Source organism: Passer domesticus, chromosome 5 (assembly GCF_036417665.1).
Source record: "Passer domesticus isolate bPasDom1 chromosome 5, bPasDom1.hap1, whole genome shotgun sequence".
NCBI lineage: Eukaryota > Metazoa > Chordata > Aves > Passeriformes > Passeridae > Passer > Passer domesticus.
Genome location: NC_087478.1, coordinates 5,680,548 through 5,700,876, shown reverse-complemented (window position 1 = coordinate 5,700,876; position 20,329 = coordinate 5,680,548). Strand labels below are relative to the sequence as shown.

General features: G+C 46.0%; 1 protein-coding gene across 8 annotated transcripts in view; it reads left to right on the top strand.

Moving 5' to 3' along the window:
- The window catches only part of FRMD4A (FERM domain containing 4A), a 356,537-nt gene that overhangs the window by 254,111 nt on the left and 82,097 nt on the right, over positions 1 to 20,329 (top strand). For all 8 annotated transcript variants that reach the window (XM_064421808.1, XM_064421806.1, XM_064421809.1 and 5 more), the window contains 2 exons: positions 5,589 to 5,683; positions 12,579 to 12,671. In XM_064421808.1, the coding sequence (XP_064277878.1) occupies positions 5,589 to 5,683; positions 12,579 to 12,671 (188 nt within the window). The remainder of the gene's footprint in view (positions 1 to 5,588; positions 5,684 to 12,578; positions 12,672 to 20,329) is intronic.

The following is a 20,329-nucleotide window of genomic DNA, read 5'->3' as shown; positions in this document are numbered from 1 at the left end:
GTATTATCACTAAACCTGTGTGACAGTGGCTGTGGCTGGTGTTAGGAGGCACCAAAATGGGGTTTTCATGTCACCTGGAGCAGCAAAGTCTTGCTCTGCATCACCTGTATCTCACATCCTCCTCTTCCTCTTTTCAGCACTGGGGAGGTGTCCCATGAGCAGACCCAGCCTGCTCCCCCAGTGGGTACAGCAGCTCATATTAATGAGCTCATGCCAATATGAGCTCATCCAATAAATACATCAAAGAGCCATGAAACTCTGGGATTTTGACATTGGATCAGTTTGAATCATCATTCCTCGTGCAGCTTCCCTTTTCCAAGGAGCTCTCAGGCTTGTCCTTCCCCTCCCTACTTGCCTTCAGTGCTCTCTGTGCTCTGCTGTTGTTCAGGGAGGTTGCCATCGAGTCTAATTGGGAAGAGACACCTGTAGAGTGCCTCTGTGCAGAGATAGCTGGAATGCATGGAAGAGAGACTCATCCCCTGTGGTTAATTTGCCAGTGCTGAGTTCTCCTTTAAACAGAGGAAAGGAAGTACAGACAGAGCTTGGACATGGCATACATTGATGTTTTCTTGGTGTAGTTTTTGCTACCACAGGCTGTGCCTGTAGTCTAGGGTGTGGAGTGGGCTCTCTAAGCAATGGGGAATTGCAGGGAGACATCCCTTGGAGTGTCAGCCAAATGTGATCCCATATGGACCTTCTTGCATTGCCTTTGGTGCTTTTTCATCATCTTTCTTCATGGCAAGTTCAAGTCACAGAGCTGCTACTAAGGCTCAGTCCTTTCCCTGCCACCTCCTGACACCACTAATAAAGCTCTCCCTTTCCTCTAAGTCATTATTTGAACAAACTTCAGCTGTTTTGGAGGGCAAGGAGGGAATGAGTTCACTGCTTCAAGCCTGCAGGGTTGCAGAGAGCCCCAGCCATGTGCTCACTGTGCTCCTCACTGCTGAGGCTTTGTGGAGGCACAGCATTATCATTTCAGACAAGCCTCTCTGGCATGGCCCAGGGAGCAGGGAAGGCTGTCTGGGTCATTCTACTAATAATGAGGCAGCCCCTAATGAGTCCATCTCTGCTCCCCTGCCTCTGCAAGAGGGAAGGAAGAAACCTCAGAGTGCTCTGAAGTCGGGCTTGACTTCACAGCAGAGTTGTCTGCTCTGCAGAGTATCAGGAGTCCCCTGAACAAGGTTTTGTGCCATCATACCTGGCAGGTGGATCCTGACATATGAGGTTTTATAGAAAATGTCATGTTTGCAAGTCCAGGAAGTCCAGCCTGCAAAATGTAACTTGTTCCAGGCTGAAGTAGGATTTGGGGAGTACAAGTATGGATCCAGAGACAGGAAAGCACTCGGGTTACTGCCATGCAGAGAAGCCTCAGGAGCAGGGTTTGGATAGTAAATGGCCAGTGTCTGTGCCAGAGACTCAGATACACAGGAGTGTGGGTCCCTCAGCCTTTCCTCCTGGCAGAAGTAAGAACTTACCAGGAACAGACTCTTCTTCCCCAGGGCCACAGCTCCAGTGTGCTGGGACTACAACTGGGTCCCTGCTGATTTCTTTAGTAACAATAGAAATTGATTTACAGAACACTGTTCTTTACATGCCTTTCTGCAAAGAGGGTCCCACAGCAGGAGGGAGCAGCAGGGGATTCCCTGGCTGTGTAATGCTGCTCCGACAGCCTACCCCACCAGCAAAGCATGTTCAGCCCTCACCAGTCCAGGTGAAGGATTTCTGCTGGTGTTCCCCATCCCAAGTTCAGGCCAGCCAGCTGCAGCTATGACAGCCCCACAGGCTGCTTTTTGTGATACAGGTTACGTGGAGGATGCCAGGAAGGTGTAGGTAGGAAGGGAATCAGGAGCAGCAGATGCAGAGGGGTCTCCAATCTACTTGGGCAGCTCCCAGGGTGACAGTCCAGCTCTGTAGCTCTGCATCATTGAGGACATGGTTCAGCTTCTACTTGGAATGCCACCTGTTACTCTGATTTATTTCTATGGGATGCACAGGGTGCATCTTGCTGACCATCCAATTGTATTGAATCCACAGGGTCCCAGGCCCACTTTCTATTGATCTCCCTGCTCTCACAGACCAGTCCCCATCTCCTTCAACGTGTCTGTGATGCAAGTTTTATTAATGCAAAATTTTCCCTCTGGAAAATGAAGTCCAGAAATTAATAATGAATTAAAACAACTTGCCACAGGCATTGCTAATGAGCTCTTTGTCTGTGCAGCTCTCATGAAAGGAGGTCATTGCTCAGCCGTTCCCATCGCGAGCGGCAAGAAGATTAACCGCGAGCATCCAGCGCGCGGGTCTCTCCTGAGACAGCAGGACAGGCTGCAGCTCAGCTTCTGCCTGGCTGTGCAGGTTTGCCTTGAGGAGTTTTTACCACCTGGAGAAGACCTCTTCCTCCTCTCCAAACACTCGGGTTGCCTGTCTGTGTTGGGAGGACACCTGAGTCATTCCACTGGAAAGGACAATAACCTTGTGGAGCTTAAGGGGAGAGTGGAAAGTAATCTTGGAGGGGACTAGCAGGGCTTAACTTCACTGCCATAAGCCTCTTCAGGGACTCTGGCCCAGAAACTAACCTGGCACCACTCCAGTGCTGGGTCTGCATCTATTGTTCTTTTCCCTTATCTTGCAAGGCAAAGGGTTATCCTGCCTTATCTGCTACCACAGGCTTTGGGGGAGGCCCCGCTGTGAGGGTACTGGAAATCGTGGCCCTGCTGAGCCTCAGGAGGCTGTGCTGGGAGAGGAGCATCCACTTCTGGGCAGTAGGCATGGGAAAGCTGTCACATCATGCTGACCACCTCTCTTGGCTTTTTCAGCCTGGTCTAAGCAGAAATAAGGAAGCAGCACGTTGCCTTTACCCATCCTGGGGTGGGTGGGTGGGTGAAAGCTGGTGGTTACGGGTGCTGCTCCTCTTTGATAGCTGGGGGTGGGTGCATCAGTGCATGGGGCAAGGGACATTGAGCATCACTTCTCTATGATGTGACTGAAGAGCAGAAGGGACAGAAGGGACTGTCTCCCTTGTCCAGTGTCCCTTGTGGCAGTGTTGTCTGACTGCAGCAGAGGGACCCACACCATCCCCATGTCCACAGGCAGCCTCTTACACATCAGCTGTTTATTGCTCTGTTCTGCTTTCTTGCAAAAGCTCAACCTGTAACTTCCATGTGCTTAACCCAGGCTTGGCAAATCTCTGCTGTGTTTGAGGCATGTTTCATTCCCACCCCTGCTCTCTTAGGTGGGACACCCAGGCCAGGCTGACTGATGGCTCACTCCCTTGCTTGCAGAACAATTGCTCGTTTGTCAAATAGCTGAGTCACTCAGAGCGCTGGGCACCAGGCAGTGACAGCCACGCAGCTCCCAGCCTGCAGTACACTCCAGCATGGGGGTGCCTGGATTCACCTCCACCAGCTGTCCCCACCAGGGCCTTGGTCATAGAGGAGTCAGTCCTGCCATGCATTCCCACCCCTCCTCTTGTAGCCCTGGGCTGGGAAGAAATCCCTTTCTGGTGCAGAGAGAATTTGGGCCACCCAAAAGAGAAAGGAGCAGGGACCCTTGGGCAAGGGCAGGGGAAAAGCAAGGCTTCAAACTGTATATTGACAGCAGGAAACAAACCCCTCTTCCTCTCTCCTTTAAAAGTTTGTGCTTGTTTGTCTGTTTTTAAGCTGAAAACTTACCCAATGTCCCCAGTAACTACCTGCACTGAGCCCATGTATCTCTGAATTCACCTGGCAGTCTTGCCATCCTCTTCATCACAATATTTGTGTATATCATAAGTCAAACTGTAACTTGTCCTTAAAATGCTCTGACAAAGAGAGGTTCATCTTGCAGGAGACAGGGATGCTGCAAATGTCCATCCCAGCCAGCACAATGCCAGGAGAGAAGGAGCTGAGGAGCCCTTCATGAGTCTGGTGTAGCTAGACCTTTGCTTGGGTCTTTGATTTGACTCAAGGGAACAGGGGACCTGACCATGGTTCCATGCCAGCTCCATTCATCTCTGAGCACCATTTGGGAGCTTGTTCAAGAGCGAGGGTCAATGCAGTCACCAGTGTTGTCATAACAGAGCCTCCAATAGTTGTACTTGAGAAGTTTGACTTGGGAATTAAAATTAAGCTGATTGCATGCTACCTATTTGTTATCTGCCAGGCTGGTCCCCCTACACAGCAACCTCTCTCATATTCATTCAGAGGCTGCCTTAAGCCAGGGCTGCATTTAGGAATAGCTATTGTTTCTTTCATTGCTGGCATGATCTAGAAACCCCCCATGCATTAGATGTCCCCATAGGGTGGACAGAAAATGCTGTAATGCTCATATGAATGCCAGGGAAATATACAGAGAAGTAAGTTTGTCCCAGCTGTGTCAGATACTGTGGTAGTGCTGGGTTTAGGGACATTTTCAGAGAGTCTGAGTCTTATGAATCTGTTTGAAAGTTAGTACAAAACAGAGGGTTTTTTTCTACTATAGCTGTGTTTGTGTTTATAGGACAGAGCAGTTGATTAGGACAGCAGGGTTCTGATGTCCCTGCCACCCGTTTTCTGCACAGCATTATAATTTCACCTCCATTTAACAACAGGTTCATGTCTGGGGTAACTGACTCAGCTGCTTGGCAGACTCATTGGGGCAGTGAAGCCTGCAGACAGTTTTATTTTCACTGAGGTTTGCAGCACAGAGATTTGTAGACCAAATCCTTCTAAGTGGTCACCAGGGAATATTGTTGGGATCTCTGCCCCCATCTGTGCCAGTGCTGCTGTAACAATTGCAGCTCTGGCATCTGGGGCTATTACAAGGCTGCAGTATCTGGATCCTTTGTACCCCTGTTTCCTACAAGAGACAGTCAGGACGAGAGCTGTGCTATTGCCAAGGCTTCAGAAATCTGGTTGGAAGAACCAGAGCCCAGCAGAGCAGATGAAAATTCATAAAATCAGGAGAACACATTAGAGTTAAAAGACAATTAAGGTTTTGCAGAAAAAGGCAGTAATGAACCATCCTCTGTTTCTCTGAGCTTGGCTTTATTGCCTTACAAAGAGTATTTTGAAAGTGTGTGCTACTTTCCTGTCTTTCCTTCCAAGTGCCTAAATTTGAGGATCTATCCTTATCACTATATGACAAGCAATAGTGAATGGGAAACTATTTTGTTCTGTCATTTACTTCTCATTTGGTCCTGTCACATCCTATCTTTTCGCACTATGTATTTTCTTAGTGTTATGAACATATATCTGTGCTGTGTGTGAGAGTGGGTGTTTGACTTGTGTTTGCAAAGGCCCTTGATAAAAAGCTTTAACAAGTAAAATTATCAGAGAGGCAGAAGTGAGCTGGTCCTGGTAGATCCGTGCACTGGCAGGCAGCAAATCATCTGTCTGCAGAGACATTAAGTGCTGAATAGGTCAGAATTGCCAGGTTTTTAGTATTTACCTAGGAGGGAAACTACTGCTCATTTCAAGGAGCTAATGTTCCTTGCAGATTTAGCTTGAACACCAGAGGGAACATAAAAGCAACAGCTGTGGAGTAGTTTCAAGGATAGTGTTTTCCTCCTCAGGCACACTGCAGTTCTATCCAATTCTCCTCATTAATCACTTTCTTTCATTTTTGTTTTTCAGCCAAAGCTTTTGGCCAAGGAGCTGCTTGACTTGGTGGCATCTCATTTCAACCTGAAGGAGAAGGAGTACTTTGGAATTGCATTCACAGATGAAACGTAAGTGTGAGAAATCAAAGACTTAAGAGACAGGTCTTGAGTACAGAAAATCTTGGTGCAGAAATATTGTGTACACCAAGGTCCTAGACCAAGGTCTAGGGAGGCATGGACCAAATTGTCACAAAATTTGAGGTTTTGTCTCAGGCCATATCTATCCCCAGATTAAATGTCAAGAATAAAATTTGCACCGGAGAAACACTAAAGGTCTGCCAAAGGCTATGATTAGTCCCAGACTGTGACCCCTCAGTGCTACTGCACCACCCTGTTACATTTTTCCAGCTGTTTTCTCTCAGGAGTTACACCATCCTTGGTGTATGGACTGTGTCTTGTATGGACACCCACCTTGGTTTGCAATAGGTTTTTTCTTTGTATGTTAATCAGGATTTGGTTTCCCACACATAAATAACTTTTAAAAACCAAGATTTTCAAGCCAACACTGTGTCCCCAGAACAGCTGAGTCAGTGGTATTGCTGTCACGAGCCAGTTCCACTCTCCTGCTGAAGTGGCAGGGAAATGTAAATTATCTGCTGGAATAATGACTCAGGATCGGGTAATCAGAGGCTGCTGGATAATTGCACAAACATATCCGCATTCATCTCGGCAGCAATCACCCCTCTAAAGTCAATTACTTTGGCAAGCACCTGCCTTGGACAGCCTGAGGCCATCTCAGGACACAGCTCCAAGGATGGAGGAATGCTCAGCAACAGGCATGTGCAGAAGCAGGACCCGAATCAGATGAGATCCCAGAATCCATCCCAGCTCACTGACATGAGTAGCTCAGCCCTGTAGATCTCCAACCCAACACAAATTAATGAGACTAATCCTCCAAGGAGAAACAGTAGGAGGCACTTGCCTTTTACAAAGCAGGAGGAGGAAACTGCTCCTACCACAGTGGTTATTCTTGGAGAAACAAGTTACTCAGTGGGTACTGCCTGAGAGGCACAGGAAAGCCATGCAGGGAAGCCACAGCACACAGGAGACAAAAAATGTTCCCTTAACAGCCCAAGTCCCAAGAGCACCGGTGAGAAACAAAGCACATCTCAAACTGTAACCAGAGAGCAGCTGAGCAAGCCCCAGCTCTCAGTTCAGCTGGGTGGGCACAGGGCTCCCCTGGGAGAGCAATGGAAGCTAATGAGGAGGTGTCAGCAATTAGAGAGACCCAGCCCCCCTGCAATTTCCAGGTTTAACTGGGTGAGGAAAGATCTGGGTTAGCCAAGGGAGGAAGTGTGAGAGCTGGCAGAGCTTGAAGCTACATAGCAGATGCGGATGGATGTGCATGGTCCAGGCAGGATTCAAAGGGTTAGGTGGTGGCACCCACTCACTTGGTCACCTTCAGACCTCTAGATGAAGCTGAGTGCTTTTCAGGAGATGCTTAGCCAGCCCAGATGAAAGATTTGGGGACAACCTCACTAAGTCAAGGAAGTGCAGCCCAAAAATAAGCATTAAGTCCTAGCTGGTCTGAAGCCCTTCTGCTGTCCCGTAGTGACTGACATTTGCACTGAGGCTTCCTCAATGCTGTGAAAATAATCCTGACAAAAATATTTTCTCTGCAGTTGTAAAATGCTTTGAAGAGAGTTGGCACAATCAGAAATTGTTTTATTTGACTGAACACAGCCAAACAATATACCTGGGGCCTTGGGTGGAGTCTTGGAAATAGATGGCCCAAGCCAGCTTCAGAAAATAAACTGGACTGTCTATGCCACAGATCTTAACCTGCAATGTGAACTGGAAGTTTGAAAAATCCCCTTTCTTCAAAAAGTAGTAAAAACAGTCTCTTAATGTTTGTTTGCAGGGCACATAACCCAAATCTTTACCTAATACAGACCAGGAATGTAAAAAGAAACCCTCCAATTCTGTGACACAGGCCCTCAGGGACTTCTTCACTCTCCACTGAGCTTCCATGTGCTTTACTTGAAGGGGACTCATAACCAGCTGAAACAGAACAAGCCTGGTTCACAAATGTAGTCTGGGGCTGGCTAAATGGCAAGTTTAGAAAGAAGAAAAGCCACTGAAGTATTAAATCAATTCTTCTGTTTAAGAGTAAAAGCTCTATGAGAGTAATTTATTTAGAAATTATTTAGACTGGGGATTTCCATTCATTAGTTGTGCTCTATCATGACAACCTTAGAAGAAAATCAATAGGAACAACCTTTGCGCTGGCAACTTAATAGTTTCTTGTGATAATATAGGGTCATTACTGCATTCAGCGTGACTAAAATTAGATTGTCAGACTATTACGGAGGGGAGAATAACGCCTCCTATTTTAGTGATCATGGGAACCTTTTACAGCCTGAGCCATTAACTGCAGGAGAGCACAGGTCAAAAGGGTGTCCCTGTACAGCACCAGGGGCCAAGCTTCACAGGAAGCCAGAAGAGCAATATCCTGCTTGATTAAAAGTGAAAAGGGATGGGGGAAGAGCTTGGGTTTTAGTTCAGCTGGTTATGAATCTCCACTAACCACCCTTTCCCTTCAGATCAGCTGCTCCAGCATTCACTAAGAGCAAATGGCCAGGATTAACCTTCTGTTCACTGCAGACTCCCCAACTGGGCCATGGGCTGGGTTTCCACATCCCTCACTTGTCCTTATTGACAGTGACCAACTTTTACATCCCACAGCTCCCCACAGAGCAGGGTAGCACCCTTCCCTGGAATATCCTCTCATCCCTGGGAGCTGGGAGAGGCCTATTTTTACCCTCCAGCCATGTGGCAGAGCCAGGTGTCCCACATCCTGGTTGAACAGCTGGTCCAACAGAGGATGCAGCTCAGAGAATAACGTCCCGCTCTGGCACTAGACCAGTTCCTTTATCACCAACTCCACTATGTTGCAAAATTTGTAGAGTTAAACTCTTATGGCCTCCTGAGCTTCTCAGCCCCTTCAAAAGTAACTGAGTAAATCTGTGAGCTTAAAGGGTTTTTTGTTTCTGTTGCAATTGATGGAAATACAAATAGTTTTTGTGGGTTATATTATATGAATTGGTGTTTCTCAATGTCCATTAAATTCTGAATGAGTCTGACACTGAAAGGGTGTGAGTTGGTTTATTGGCCCAAATACCTTTATAACACAAATCAATGTGGATCCACTTTTCAGAAAACTGGACACTAAGCAGTAAAACTGTATAAACAGAACCACCTGGAGGCAAAGCACTCATTGATGTGCCACTCTTTACTTATAAAAGAAAACAGAACTACTGCACACAATCAACAAAATGGACCCTGGGCACCAAAATCCATACTCAGTCTGTATCCTAAATGGACCCAGGTTTTTTTCCTTAAAGTGATTATGTGGTTGTTATTGACACACCAGTTTAACTGCCAACATGAGTACAACCAACAGAGGAAAATTATCTGGCTTCCAGTATTCAACCTCCCTATAGGTCTCCCAAAACTGTTTGCAGCATTATTTCTGAAAACACTGATAGAAATATCTCAATGAACAAATTGATGGTGATAATGAAACAAAAGCTACTTTGTGTCTCTAAATTGAACAGTGAAGGAAATCCAGCTAGACATGGGCATGTATGAATGGGATCCCAGTGCAAGCTGCCTAAATTGGTCCATGAAAACTGTCAGGATTACTACATGCCTAGGGTTATATTCCCATACTTTTCCCTGTCTTACATGGGATTGTGCTCCATGAATAGTTCTGCTGACAACAGGAAGACAGATTCCAGAGCAAAGCGTTCTGTGGTGCAATGGCATGGGAGTTTGGCTCCCTGATAGCCCACATTCACAGGCAGATACCAGGGACTGCTCACTGCTGCTGTTCTCTACGTGCCAGACATGCACGCTTGAGAACAAGGAGTTAGGTGACAATCTGCAGTGCAGAAGCCCCCAGTGATGAAAGATTGTAAGTAGTAATTGAGTACAGTGAGCAGTTAGCTCCTGGCAGGGATTTAAGTGACCTTCCTCCTCTGAAGGAGCTTTGGATTTAAGCTCCATGCAGATGAGACTAATGAAACTCTTCAACCTAAAAGCTCAGTGTCAATTAAATGTGTTATCCAGTGTGGAAGATCAGACAATCCAGTACTCAGAACTGTGTACGTGAACAACATAAATGTGGAACTGGTATGTATATGTGTATATATATGATTATACCAACCTGTTAAAATGCACCGAGAATGAAAAGAGCAACTCTTTTCAAAATAAGAAATACCTTGAAGTGATTTTTTGTTCTGTGTACCATGGCTTCTCAACCTTTCCTTGTGCAAACCCAGACACTGCTGTTGAATAAACACGGAGGTAGACAGTAAGTCCATTGTCAGCAGCTCGCCCTCAGTGGGATCTGGTGTGTAACACCATCAGCTGCTGGTGGCTGCTGCATTGCTGATACAAATGCAACTGGACAGGTTCAGCATAGGATGTCAGGTTTAGTGGGGCTTTTCCTTGCTCTGACAGCATTTTGTACCATGGCTACATGGTAAAGGCTCAGGTTGTGCTTAGGCTGGGCATGGGTTAGCATGGCTAGTTTCAATCCCACATGTAACTGTAGCCTTCACAGCTAATTTCAGCCTTCCTGAGGCCTGTTAAAAGCAACATAACAGCACTTCATGACCAAAAAAAAAGGTAAAATTACAGATTTCAAGAAGGGGTATGTAGCAGGAAAGCTAGATACCTGTAATTTTTTTGGTACCCAGGCTGAGAGTCTTTCCATGGGGATTATTTTTTGACAGCCTGGAGTATCTGCCTTCTAAAAGCCAAACCTTGTTAAAGTTCACATCTGTGCTGAACAACAGGGAATGGTGCATGGATCTCACACTAGCATGCCAGCAGCAGAAATGATGGAAGGAAACCCCCTGCATCTTGCTGTATGCCCAGCTATGCATCCTGCACAGAGCAAGACCAGTTAGTTCCTACATCCAGATGAGTTACTATGGCAATCCTCACCCTGATCCCAGGCTGGGCAGACTTGTCCTCAGCCCCTGTACTGCAGTGGAGACATATGAGGTGACCAGTTTGGCTTGAAAATCACTCTTTTCCAGTAGACACACTGCCAGCAAGTCTGTGCCCCTAATGCACAGTATACGCTGCTCTTTACCTAAAGTGAAAAAAATAGAGAAAAAATATTTTAAAACTTTATTTAGAGAAAAAGCTGACTGAAAGTTATAATATCTTGGAGGGAAACACATGGGTGTCTAGAGCAGGGAATAAAATAAGCTTTGTTCTTTCTGTACACCAGAAGATGTCCAGGATGAGTCTGAAAAGTCCCTGACTCCACATGTATCACTTGTACATAGTTGAGACTTGGTACTTTTACAAAACAGATGCACAGGCTGCTTAAACTGAATGCCTGATTTTGACATGGCAAAATTTGAGGAGAGCTTCTTTTTTAACATATTGATCCTGAGCCCTCAAGAGTGATGGGTGGAGCTCAGTAATTTGGAGCCCCTGGGTTTGAAGCAGCGTGCTGTGCTCAGGGGAGCACACACAATGTCCCAGCAGGGTTCCAGAGCTGCCCGTCCTCTTCTGCACCTCCCTAAGCAGGGCAGCAGTACAGAAATTCCCACTGAAGCCAGGTGATTCAAAGCCCCCTGAAGGTGCTACTTTCTCCTTTATTTATTTTTCTGGGAAAGATGGACTGGGGGGCCTGTAAATCCAGTTAAATTGCTACAGGGGTGTCATTGCTTACTTTCTGAAAGGGCTTCTCAGTTGCCCAAAGCTCATGTACATGAAAACCCTTGTGAAAGCTGAGTGGTTTTGCTGTACACAGGGTACATTGCTAAGGCTTGTGGCAATCCTAGAAGGTAATTTAATGTTTGGTTTTTTTTTAAAGCAGGCTGGGTTTTTTTCTTTTTTTTTTTCATTTTCAGTGGAATGAAGAATTATTCTTGAGGATTATCATGAGCTCGTGAATAGGCACTGGAATAAAGCTCAGGACATCTGAGTTCCATTTCCTGCTTTATTTGCTGCAAGATTCTCCCCCAAATCATTTCAACTCTCTCTCCCCATGCTTGTCTAGACAGCAGAGTACTGAAGGCAAGGGCTGCCTCTCCCTCTGGGTGAAATCTGGTCTGACTGAAATCAACAGCCAAAAGCTCACAGGATGCAACCCTAGCATCACTGAAGGCAATGGCAAAAATCTGGCCAGCTTCAGTGGGGCCTGAATGTCACCCTAGGTATTCCCACAGTGCCTAATTTAACAGGGCCTTTATCTCAGCTGGGGATGAGATGCCCCTGTAATACAAATAATGGTATTTATAAGGTACCTCTCATGCACACACAGCACTCCACAATGTGGGGAACGTGACAAAGAACAGAGCTCCTGCCCAGCAAAGCTTCCAGCAGCAAGGCAGGAATGGATAAATTATAGGAGAAAATAACGACAGGTACCATCTAGGCGAAAGAAAAGCAGCATGTGGTAATTGTAGCTGGAACGCTTCATGGAGCAGCTGTTTTTCAAGAGCTCTCTGAAGAGGGAAAAAGGAGGGCTGGGCAAACCTAGAAAGGCTATTGCAGGCATGTGGGTGGTAAATAAACTGTCTGAGACTGTAGAGTCAGGTTTAGCCTTGAGTGAAATACTGCAGGCATCGTGGAAACTCTTAACCATAAGGATTTCTAATGAAAATCTTGACAGACTTTTAATGATACAACTGCTCCAGGGGCCTCTAATAAAAAGGTGAAGCTTATAACATTTTGGGCTGTCCTGATTGCTCAGTGCTGCCAGCTTTCACCCTGACAGATTGAACTTTAGCAGTTCGATTCGCAGACTGAAACAATGCCAGGATGATATCGCCTCTGCTCCTCAAACATTTATTGTGTGTTTTTCAAATATCATTCAATAGTCCAGGGCAAATAGCACACATTTTGGTTCACATTTCGTAACACCTCAGACCTCATTGCTGTGAGGAGTGAGAAAGCTCTTTGGTGCCAGGCTAAAAACTGTCTCTTCTCTTGCCAGGGGACACTTGAACTGGCTTCAGCTGGACCGCCGGGTGCTGGAACATGACTTCCCCAAAAAGTCAGGACCGGTTGTTTTGTACTTTTGTGTCAGGTAAGTGCCTGATGGCAAGCCCTTCCCATGGGATACAGCTACAGACAGCCTGTTTCCTGGAGGCCAGGAAGTGAGGCTGTCAGTTTCTCAGAAACACCTGTGGGCAAACAAACACTTCCACAGAAGTTTCTTTTGAGCTCTTTGGCTTTGCAAACTCTTCTCAAATGTAAACAAGTAGTAGCCACAGTGAGATCCATAGCTGTCCACAGGGAAATGTTGTATGAGGGCAAGATCAGATGTTATGTATTTACACTTCTACTTGTGGGCTTTGAACTGGAAAGTCCAAGCTGAGTAGGGTGGCAGAACAAAGCCCTCTTTCTGCCAGGATAACCCACTTGAGCCAGCAACCTGCAGGGAAAACACTCACTTCCTCACTGGTGAGCCATCAGTCTCCTCTGGATCGTGTCCACAGTGTGCATTCTGTCAGAGACCAAATTAATCCCTGTACAGCTCTGTCATATTCACCCTCTGAACTCAGTGCTACAGTGAATTACCCACAAATAGCAAATGATGGCATTTTATGGCAGCCTGTTGGTTTCTGCATGGCTGGACCAGACTATAAAAGTTTTAATGGAGATTATGGCAGTTTGGGAGCTTCAAACTTCATCTGGGATTTTTACAAGGAACTGTTAGCGTTTGGAAGCTGCTGGAAGCTGCCAGTGCTTTTATGCACACAGTGCCTTTGCCTCCAAGGGAGATATTTTCTGAGAAGACAAATTTGCTCCTGCAGCTTTGAAACGCCCAGAGAGAGGCCAGGGGCTGGGATGGCATATGTACAAAATTAAGTTGAGGGTTTTGACTTACTTTTAATGGATAGCTCATGTCTAGAACAAGCCAGAGCAGCGTAACTGTGTCTTTTTCTGTTAGGCTTTCCACTCCAGTGTTATATTACATCTGACATCACTCTCATTCATTCCATAGTACCCACAAAAAATGAAGACCTACTTTTGAGTTTCTTCCCCTGAGTGAAGCTTTTTTTTCCCTCCACATAGTGATTGTCATTCATTTAACTTCCATTACAAGGCAGGCTTTTCAGGAGAAGAGATTCTTTGTTCTGTTATGGCCCCGTATTTAGTGGTGGGTAGATCTTAGGACAAATCAAGACTGCACAAAGCCCTGTGAGTCCAGAATTAGCCTGATATCTCCCAAGAGAAGAATTTAGTCCATGTTTTGGGTGCTTTAAACCATAAGGATAGATCTAGAGCTGAGCACCTTCAGCATGTGAGATCCAGATCCACCTGTGCTTAGAGCTGCACAAAAATGTTGATGCTCAATAAAAACATGACCAGTCAGTTAACAGATATCTTGTCCAGGAGCCAAACTGGGGAGTCTGAGCTAAGACAGGGATCCCATGGAAAGCAGGAAAAGCCCTGAGTGAGCAAGAGCTAAGTGCTGGGCTTAGGAGTAGAACGGTAAAATGTGTGAAAGCCTGTGCTACTGAGCCACTCTCATATTCATTTCAAAGACCACTCAACAAGCATAAATATTGCCATCTGTATTGTTTTATGAAAGTTGGCAGCACAGTGGAGACCAGTCATTGTAGTGGGATCCCAGCCAAGAGGCATCCTAGGATACAAATCCATCTAACAGCTAGTGAATGAGTGACCCCTCCTGTTCTGGAATCTCAATCCATAGGGAACAACTCAGCATTCAGTGCCCGCATGTGTGAAAACCAGACTGACTCTGGGCTTGTACTCTTACTGATGGCAGTAATGAGTGGGTCGTCACACTGAGTTACAATTTGGATTGGACTGGGAGCCAGATGCCTCAAGAGTTAGGAACGGGCATTAACTTATGTGCCTTTTCTACTGCTTATTTCCCTTGTGGATGTCAATGCTGACAGAAATTGAAAAAATTTCCCAGCACATAAGGAGTTCCCATGTCCATCCCTAAATCTGATCTGAGCAGAAGGCAATTGAAGACACCGACTCCAGCCAGATGGCTAAAGATGGAAAGGCCCCACATATCTATTACCCAGTGGTTTCAGTTCTGGCTTGGGAACTAAAGCAAGGGCTAAAGGAAAGTTCTAAAGAGACCCACCAATAGACAGGGGTTTATTTTCACAATCTGGGGGTGTGCAGCAGCTTGCAGAGCCATTCATAAACAGAATGCTCCCTCTCCCCTGCTGCCATCAGGCAGAAAGCAGAGATAATTAGTGCTGTACTATACCTAATCACAAATGTGCTAATTTGTAAGAAACTTCACGTCCATGACACTTACTATGTCAAGGGTAAAGGCTTTCCTGTGGTTGCAGATGCCTTTTTGCATTACCTCTCCCAAGTAACTGACAAAGCTTAGGTTGATGCTAAGAGTCCTAAATGGGGAGATACAAGTAATACAAGTAACTGGATGTGCCAGATGCTCATGACACAGAATTCTGTTTATTGCATCGGGATTTAGTAATTGTGTGGGTTTTTCCCTCTAGTTGAAGTAAATGTACAGTTCAATCACACTGCATAACTACTGAAGAGATTAAGCCTCAGGCAAGAAAAGTAAAGGGTAGTTTGTGAAGAGGAGAATCTACAGTGAAAACATTTTCACCTTTAATGTGACCATCAAATGGTTTTTACCTTCAGTATTCCTGCAATGTTGAAGGGCAGCATGCCCACCAAAGATGCCACAGATTTTAGCCTGCTCTAAAAGTACATTTAAAGAAAAGCCTGCCTTCTTAAGAAAAGGCTTCTTGAAAGAACCGTGCCAAAAATAGGAAGTTTCACAAGCTTTGCAGTGTGAAATTCTCCTCCCTTTTTTAAATCTCTGCAGCACTGTTGAAGCTTTGTCTTTTGACACACATTTCCTTGGGGTTTGACATTGTTGAACACTGATCTCCAGTGTCTTTCCTCTCTTCCGTTATCAAAGACCAAAAATTTCACAGCACTGTGTCAAAGGAGGGGGATTTTAGAAGGATGTTTTTAGCATTGGTTTGTAAGAATTTGCTTCTTCCATTGTTCATTTACACAGCTACTGAAGCCTCCCTGTCTTCAGGTTGTCATCTAGTGCTTCAATGAAAGCTTTCCACTGAGAACAGCATAGGAATCTAGGAAGCAATCAGAACTCTTGGGCAGCTGTGAACTGCCCCATGGGTATTGTGCAATATTATTTTATAAGACTTCTAATATCTGTTTACATAGCTCTAAAGACACACATGAAAGCAAGAGGGAGTGCCAAGTGTGTCTTGCAGGGGAGGAGGGATGTTGGGCAACAGAATGGGAGTGATATTGGTTCTCACCTTAGAATTAGCTTCCCTGGATGGCTTCCTATAGCCCTGGTTGCTTGGTTGTTGGTGAGGCTAATTCCCTGCCTTAAAAGGTTTACAAGCCAGATGAGAGTCATCACTGAAGTCTAGGAGAAGCAAAGGATGGGGATGAAGAAATGAGGGTTTGCCTCATTTTACAGAGGCGTTTTGAGGCCAGAAGAGAACAGAGAAAATGTACCTCACAACATGAACCTTGGAGTAAAGTACAGGAACCTAAGGACAGTGTGGAGACCTGGGCAGCAAAGGAGGTAAATAGAGATTGCAGGTTTCAGGTATAGGCACATCCTTTTGGCTGGGAAGAAAGCATTTTACTCGGACTCATACAGACAGAAAGAAGGCAGAGTTACTCCTTTTGTGTAAAGCTTTGATGTGAGAGAGAACAAGAGCACAGACACGGTGTTTGTTCATGGAAAGCAAAGTTGGCCAGGCTCTGCAGTGAGTTCTCATCCTCAAACAATGGCCATGTGAGATTAGCAATCCTTAGCAAAGGAACCACCAGCATGGGTCTGATCTCTTTATATTCTGTATGTTTGTCATGCTGTTAATTTATATGAACAAGCTTAGCAAATAAAATTCACTCCACTGGTGTATCTTTTCCCAGGAACGAATATATTTGTTCTCAGGGCAACTCCACCAGCTAAACAGTGACAACTCACTGCAGAAGTCGTCACACTAAATCAGAATATGTCTCACATGGAAAGGCTTTTCTTTCAGAAGGGCATTGAACAAAATGTGAAATAAATCCTCAATACTCAAATACACTGTGGGGCAGAGTTTGTATCTATGGGCTGGCAGTATTCCCACAAAGGAATGCCTGTGTTCAGCAACATCTGGCATGTGTTCATATGTACTTGCTAGACTGAAGTCAGCAGGAGAGCTGTGGGGGCTCAGGACTCTCAATATTGAGGCCAGACATTTTGCCAGGTTGCCACAGTTACTACAGAACAAAGTGGCCCTAAATAAGAGACTGGCAATGAAACACAGAGTGCAAAGCTCCTGGGTGTCTGTGCCCCTTAACCTGAAGGAACACAGCTCTGTGTGCACTGGCGGTGGTCCAGGTCTGAGGCAAGTGGGGCAGGTGGGCAGTCTGAGATGAGATTCACCACACCAGAGCTGAGATCTTTACCTGGCAGACAGCTCCATGTCACAGCTAATTAGTGCAGCCTCCCCATATAACCACTGGAAAGAAATAGTCACCTTTCAGGAGCAATTAATCTGACTTATTTCATCTGACTCATCCAAAGATGACTGCTTTGGAATTCAAAAGTTGCAGGCTTAAAAAACCTGTGTCTCTTCTCTGACCTCAGAGCCCTCTTCAGATGTAGGCACATTCACTTGGTGCATCCCTCTGTCCTATCAAGTCTATAAATTTAAAATTATTATTTCCAGCAGGCTGGCACAGCCAGGGTTGAGGAAGTGTTTCCTATCTACATGGTTTCACCTGGCTATCTAAATGGAATTGGACCAGATGTCAGCTGTTAATGAGGCCTTATGCTATTTTAGTCTTTCAGCCCTTCTTTGTAGGCATCTTTAAACCTGTATTCCATTAGAAAAGGACTAATGCTAACAGTGAAAGCAGCAAGAGGCCCTTTGAAAACAGCTGACCTGGGAAGGAGGAGAGACAGTTGTTCTTCATAGGGCTGGCTGGACCTTAGAACTTGTCACTGGAATGCATTTCTGCCTCACTCATGGGCCAGAGACACTTATGGGGTGCAGATTCAGAGCATCCTGCTCCCAACTTCCCCAGCTGACTAACGTGGGATCCCAGCAGACCATGGCTGTGTATGCCACTCACATCCACTCAGCTTTGCTTCTCTCCAAGAAAACAGATTAGGGGTTGTGATGACAGCAGCCTGCCTTGGCAGGAAGAGCTGAATAGAACCACACAAAATTAATCTCAGCAATTTATTTCTCTTGCACATAATGGGCTGCGTTCCTCCATCCACAATTTTCCACACCAGAGAAGGGTATGTGGTGGTCCAACATTTTGCTGCACGCAGGGAATGAGGGAATCACCAGCTCTTGTCTCTTCCCTCTGAGGAGGGAGAAGGAGCAGACAGCTCTCTTTCTGCCCCATGGTGTCAAACTGGGGTTTACAGGGACTGGGAGAAATGCATGAACAGATTACCAAACACATTAAATTTGCAGCCAGGGTAGAGGAAGAGAAGTGGCAGAATTTGCTCTCACCCAAGCTTCATTACACCTGTTGCCACCCAGGAGCAGTTGCTGGGGCAAAATTACACATATACAAATCACTCTGCTCCTCTGCTCTTCCTTTGTCCTGTTCATAGCCCTCTGCACTGCAAGGAGGGCAGTGCCAGACCCCAGTTTGCCATGGAGCTTGATCATCCCAGGAGAGCTCAGGGAACTGCCCTGAGATGTTTCAGCACCTTGGGGTGGTCCATCCACATTCTCATGGCTAGCTGTCTCTTCCCAGAGCTCCTTGCAGCTCTGCTGTCTTCCTCACGCACTGCCAGAACCACTACTGAGCCAGAAACTCCCTGAGTTTGTGCTACATATAAGGGGAAACAAAGAGCCATCTCCTGCTCACACCATAGCTCTACATCTCTGTGCACTGCTGTGGATGCTGTAGAAACAATAGCAAAAAACCAGAATACAGAACCCACATAATCAAGCCAGTTCCACCAAGCTGCTTTCAGGAGCTCCTGTGAGCTGTTCTGTCTATAAAGCTCATGCCACAGCCCAGATCTCTTTGCACAGCATGTGTTTTGCTGGTTGGTGTGCACCAGCTGTGTGTATGCTAAGCAGGAAGATCCCAAAAGCCCGCAGCCCTGCAAACCCCGTCCTCCCAGCCAGCCACGGCGTATAAATACAGCCACTCAGACCTTGTTTGTGCTGGAAGACAAGGCTCCCTGCAGACAATTTATTGCAGCCTTCCCAGGGTGGCCCCCTGCTCTGTTCACCCGGGGGAAGGTGTAATAAATTGCCTGCGGGGAGGCTGTGCTCCTCAGAGGCTCTTTAGAGATATGAGAAACTTCTGTCCAGTCAGAAGATTTACTTGTGTGAAAACCGACCTTTGCTTGAGGAAGGGAACTAATGGGGCTCTGCTACTTAGCACACAGCTCTGAGCTGAGCCATCCATTACACACACATCTTAATAGCAGTCTGGCTCTTGAGTCCCATAACATCATTTCTGTTTTCTGCTTAACTAGGAATATATTTGTGTAAGTGAGCTGTGTTGAGAGAAGGGGACAAGTTGTTTTTCCTTTCCATTCAGCTACCCGAGGGGGCAGAAAAAGCAACATTCTGAAAACTTGTTATTTTGAGCCACATTTTGAATGTGTTGATGCTGGCAGCATTGTCTTGTCTAATTCTGGGAAGCATTTAGACTGCATGATAGGTACCATGAAGAAATGATGGATTCTGTCAGTGTAGGATTTGTAGCTAATTTGGATCAAGCTGCAATAGCTGTGTCAGTGCCTACACACAGATTCTCTGACTGGGTCAAAGTCATGCAGACATTGTTTCTGTTTTCACTGCAATTTGTGTGTTCATACCTTGCACCAGTGGGTGTGATGGGCTGTCATCAGTGCACAGCAGGAAGGTCTGCTGTGAGGGGTCCTGTCACCATGGCATTGACCAAGGGCTGAGTCAGTAAATAAGTGACCCTCATGCCAGCTTTGACAGACAAATCATTCCTTCATGTGCTGCTGACAACACATGGGGCAGCTGGAGGCATTTCTATTCCTAAAATGGTCTGAAATCCTTAGATAAAAGATGCTCTCTAAATGCAGAGGGGTTGTGTTATGCAGTACAGTACCCAGCAAGTTACCTCCAATAGCCAAGATTAGAGGGGACTCTTGGCAGTGACCAAAGAGCAGGAAAGGGCTGTGCTGATGCTCAGGAGACTGAGGGGCAATTCCCCTGGTGACTGATGGAAAAGAGGAGGAAGGCAGTGTGCTGCTGTGATCCAGACACTCACCTCACCTCATATTTGGGACAGATAAGCACATCACTTTAAGCCAAGAGGAGCAGCAAAACCACATCTTTTTGTGCAAAGATGCCCTTCTGTAAGCCAAGCTAAGCTCCAGGGGACACTGCAGTGGTGGAGCTTGGTTGCTGCTTTTATAGCTTGGGCAGGCTGCGTTCCCCATGTGGGTAGCGGGCAGAGGGCTTACTATACTCAGGTCAGTGTCTTTTCTTGATGCTGTAAACAAATATGAGGGAGGAATCTAGCTGCACTTCCACCTTGATTCCTTCCCTTCTCTATGTTCATACTGGAGCACTTGGTATTTTGCAAATACAGCCTAGAAGAGATGAAGAGAGTTGGTCTCTATATATTCCAAAGCAGATTCCTAAGTATTTTGTACACGGAGAAGATGAGGCATAGGAATGAGCAAATATCCCCAAAGCACATAGTTTTCCAGGGCTTCAATGGGCC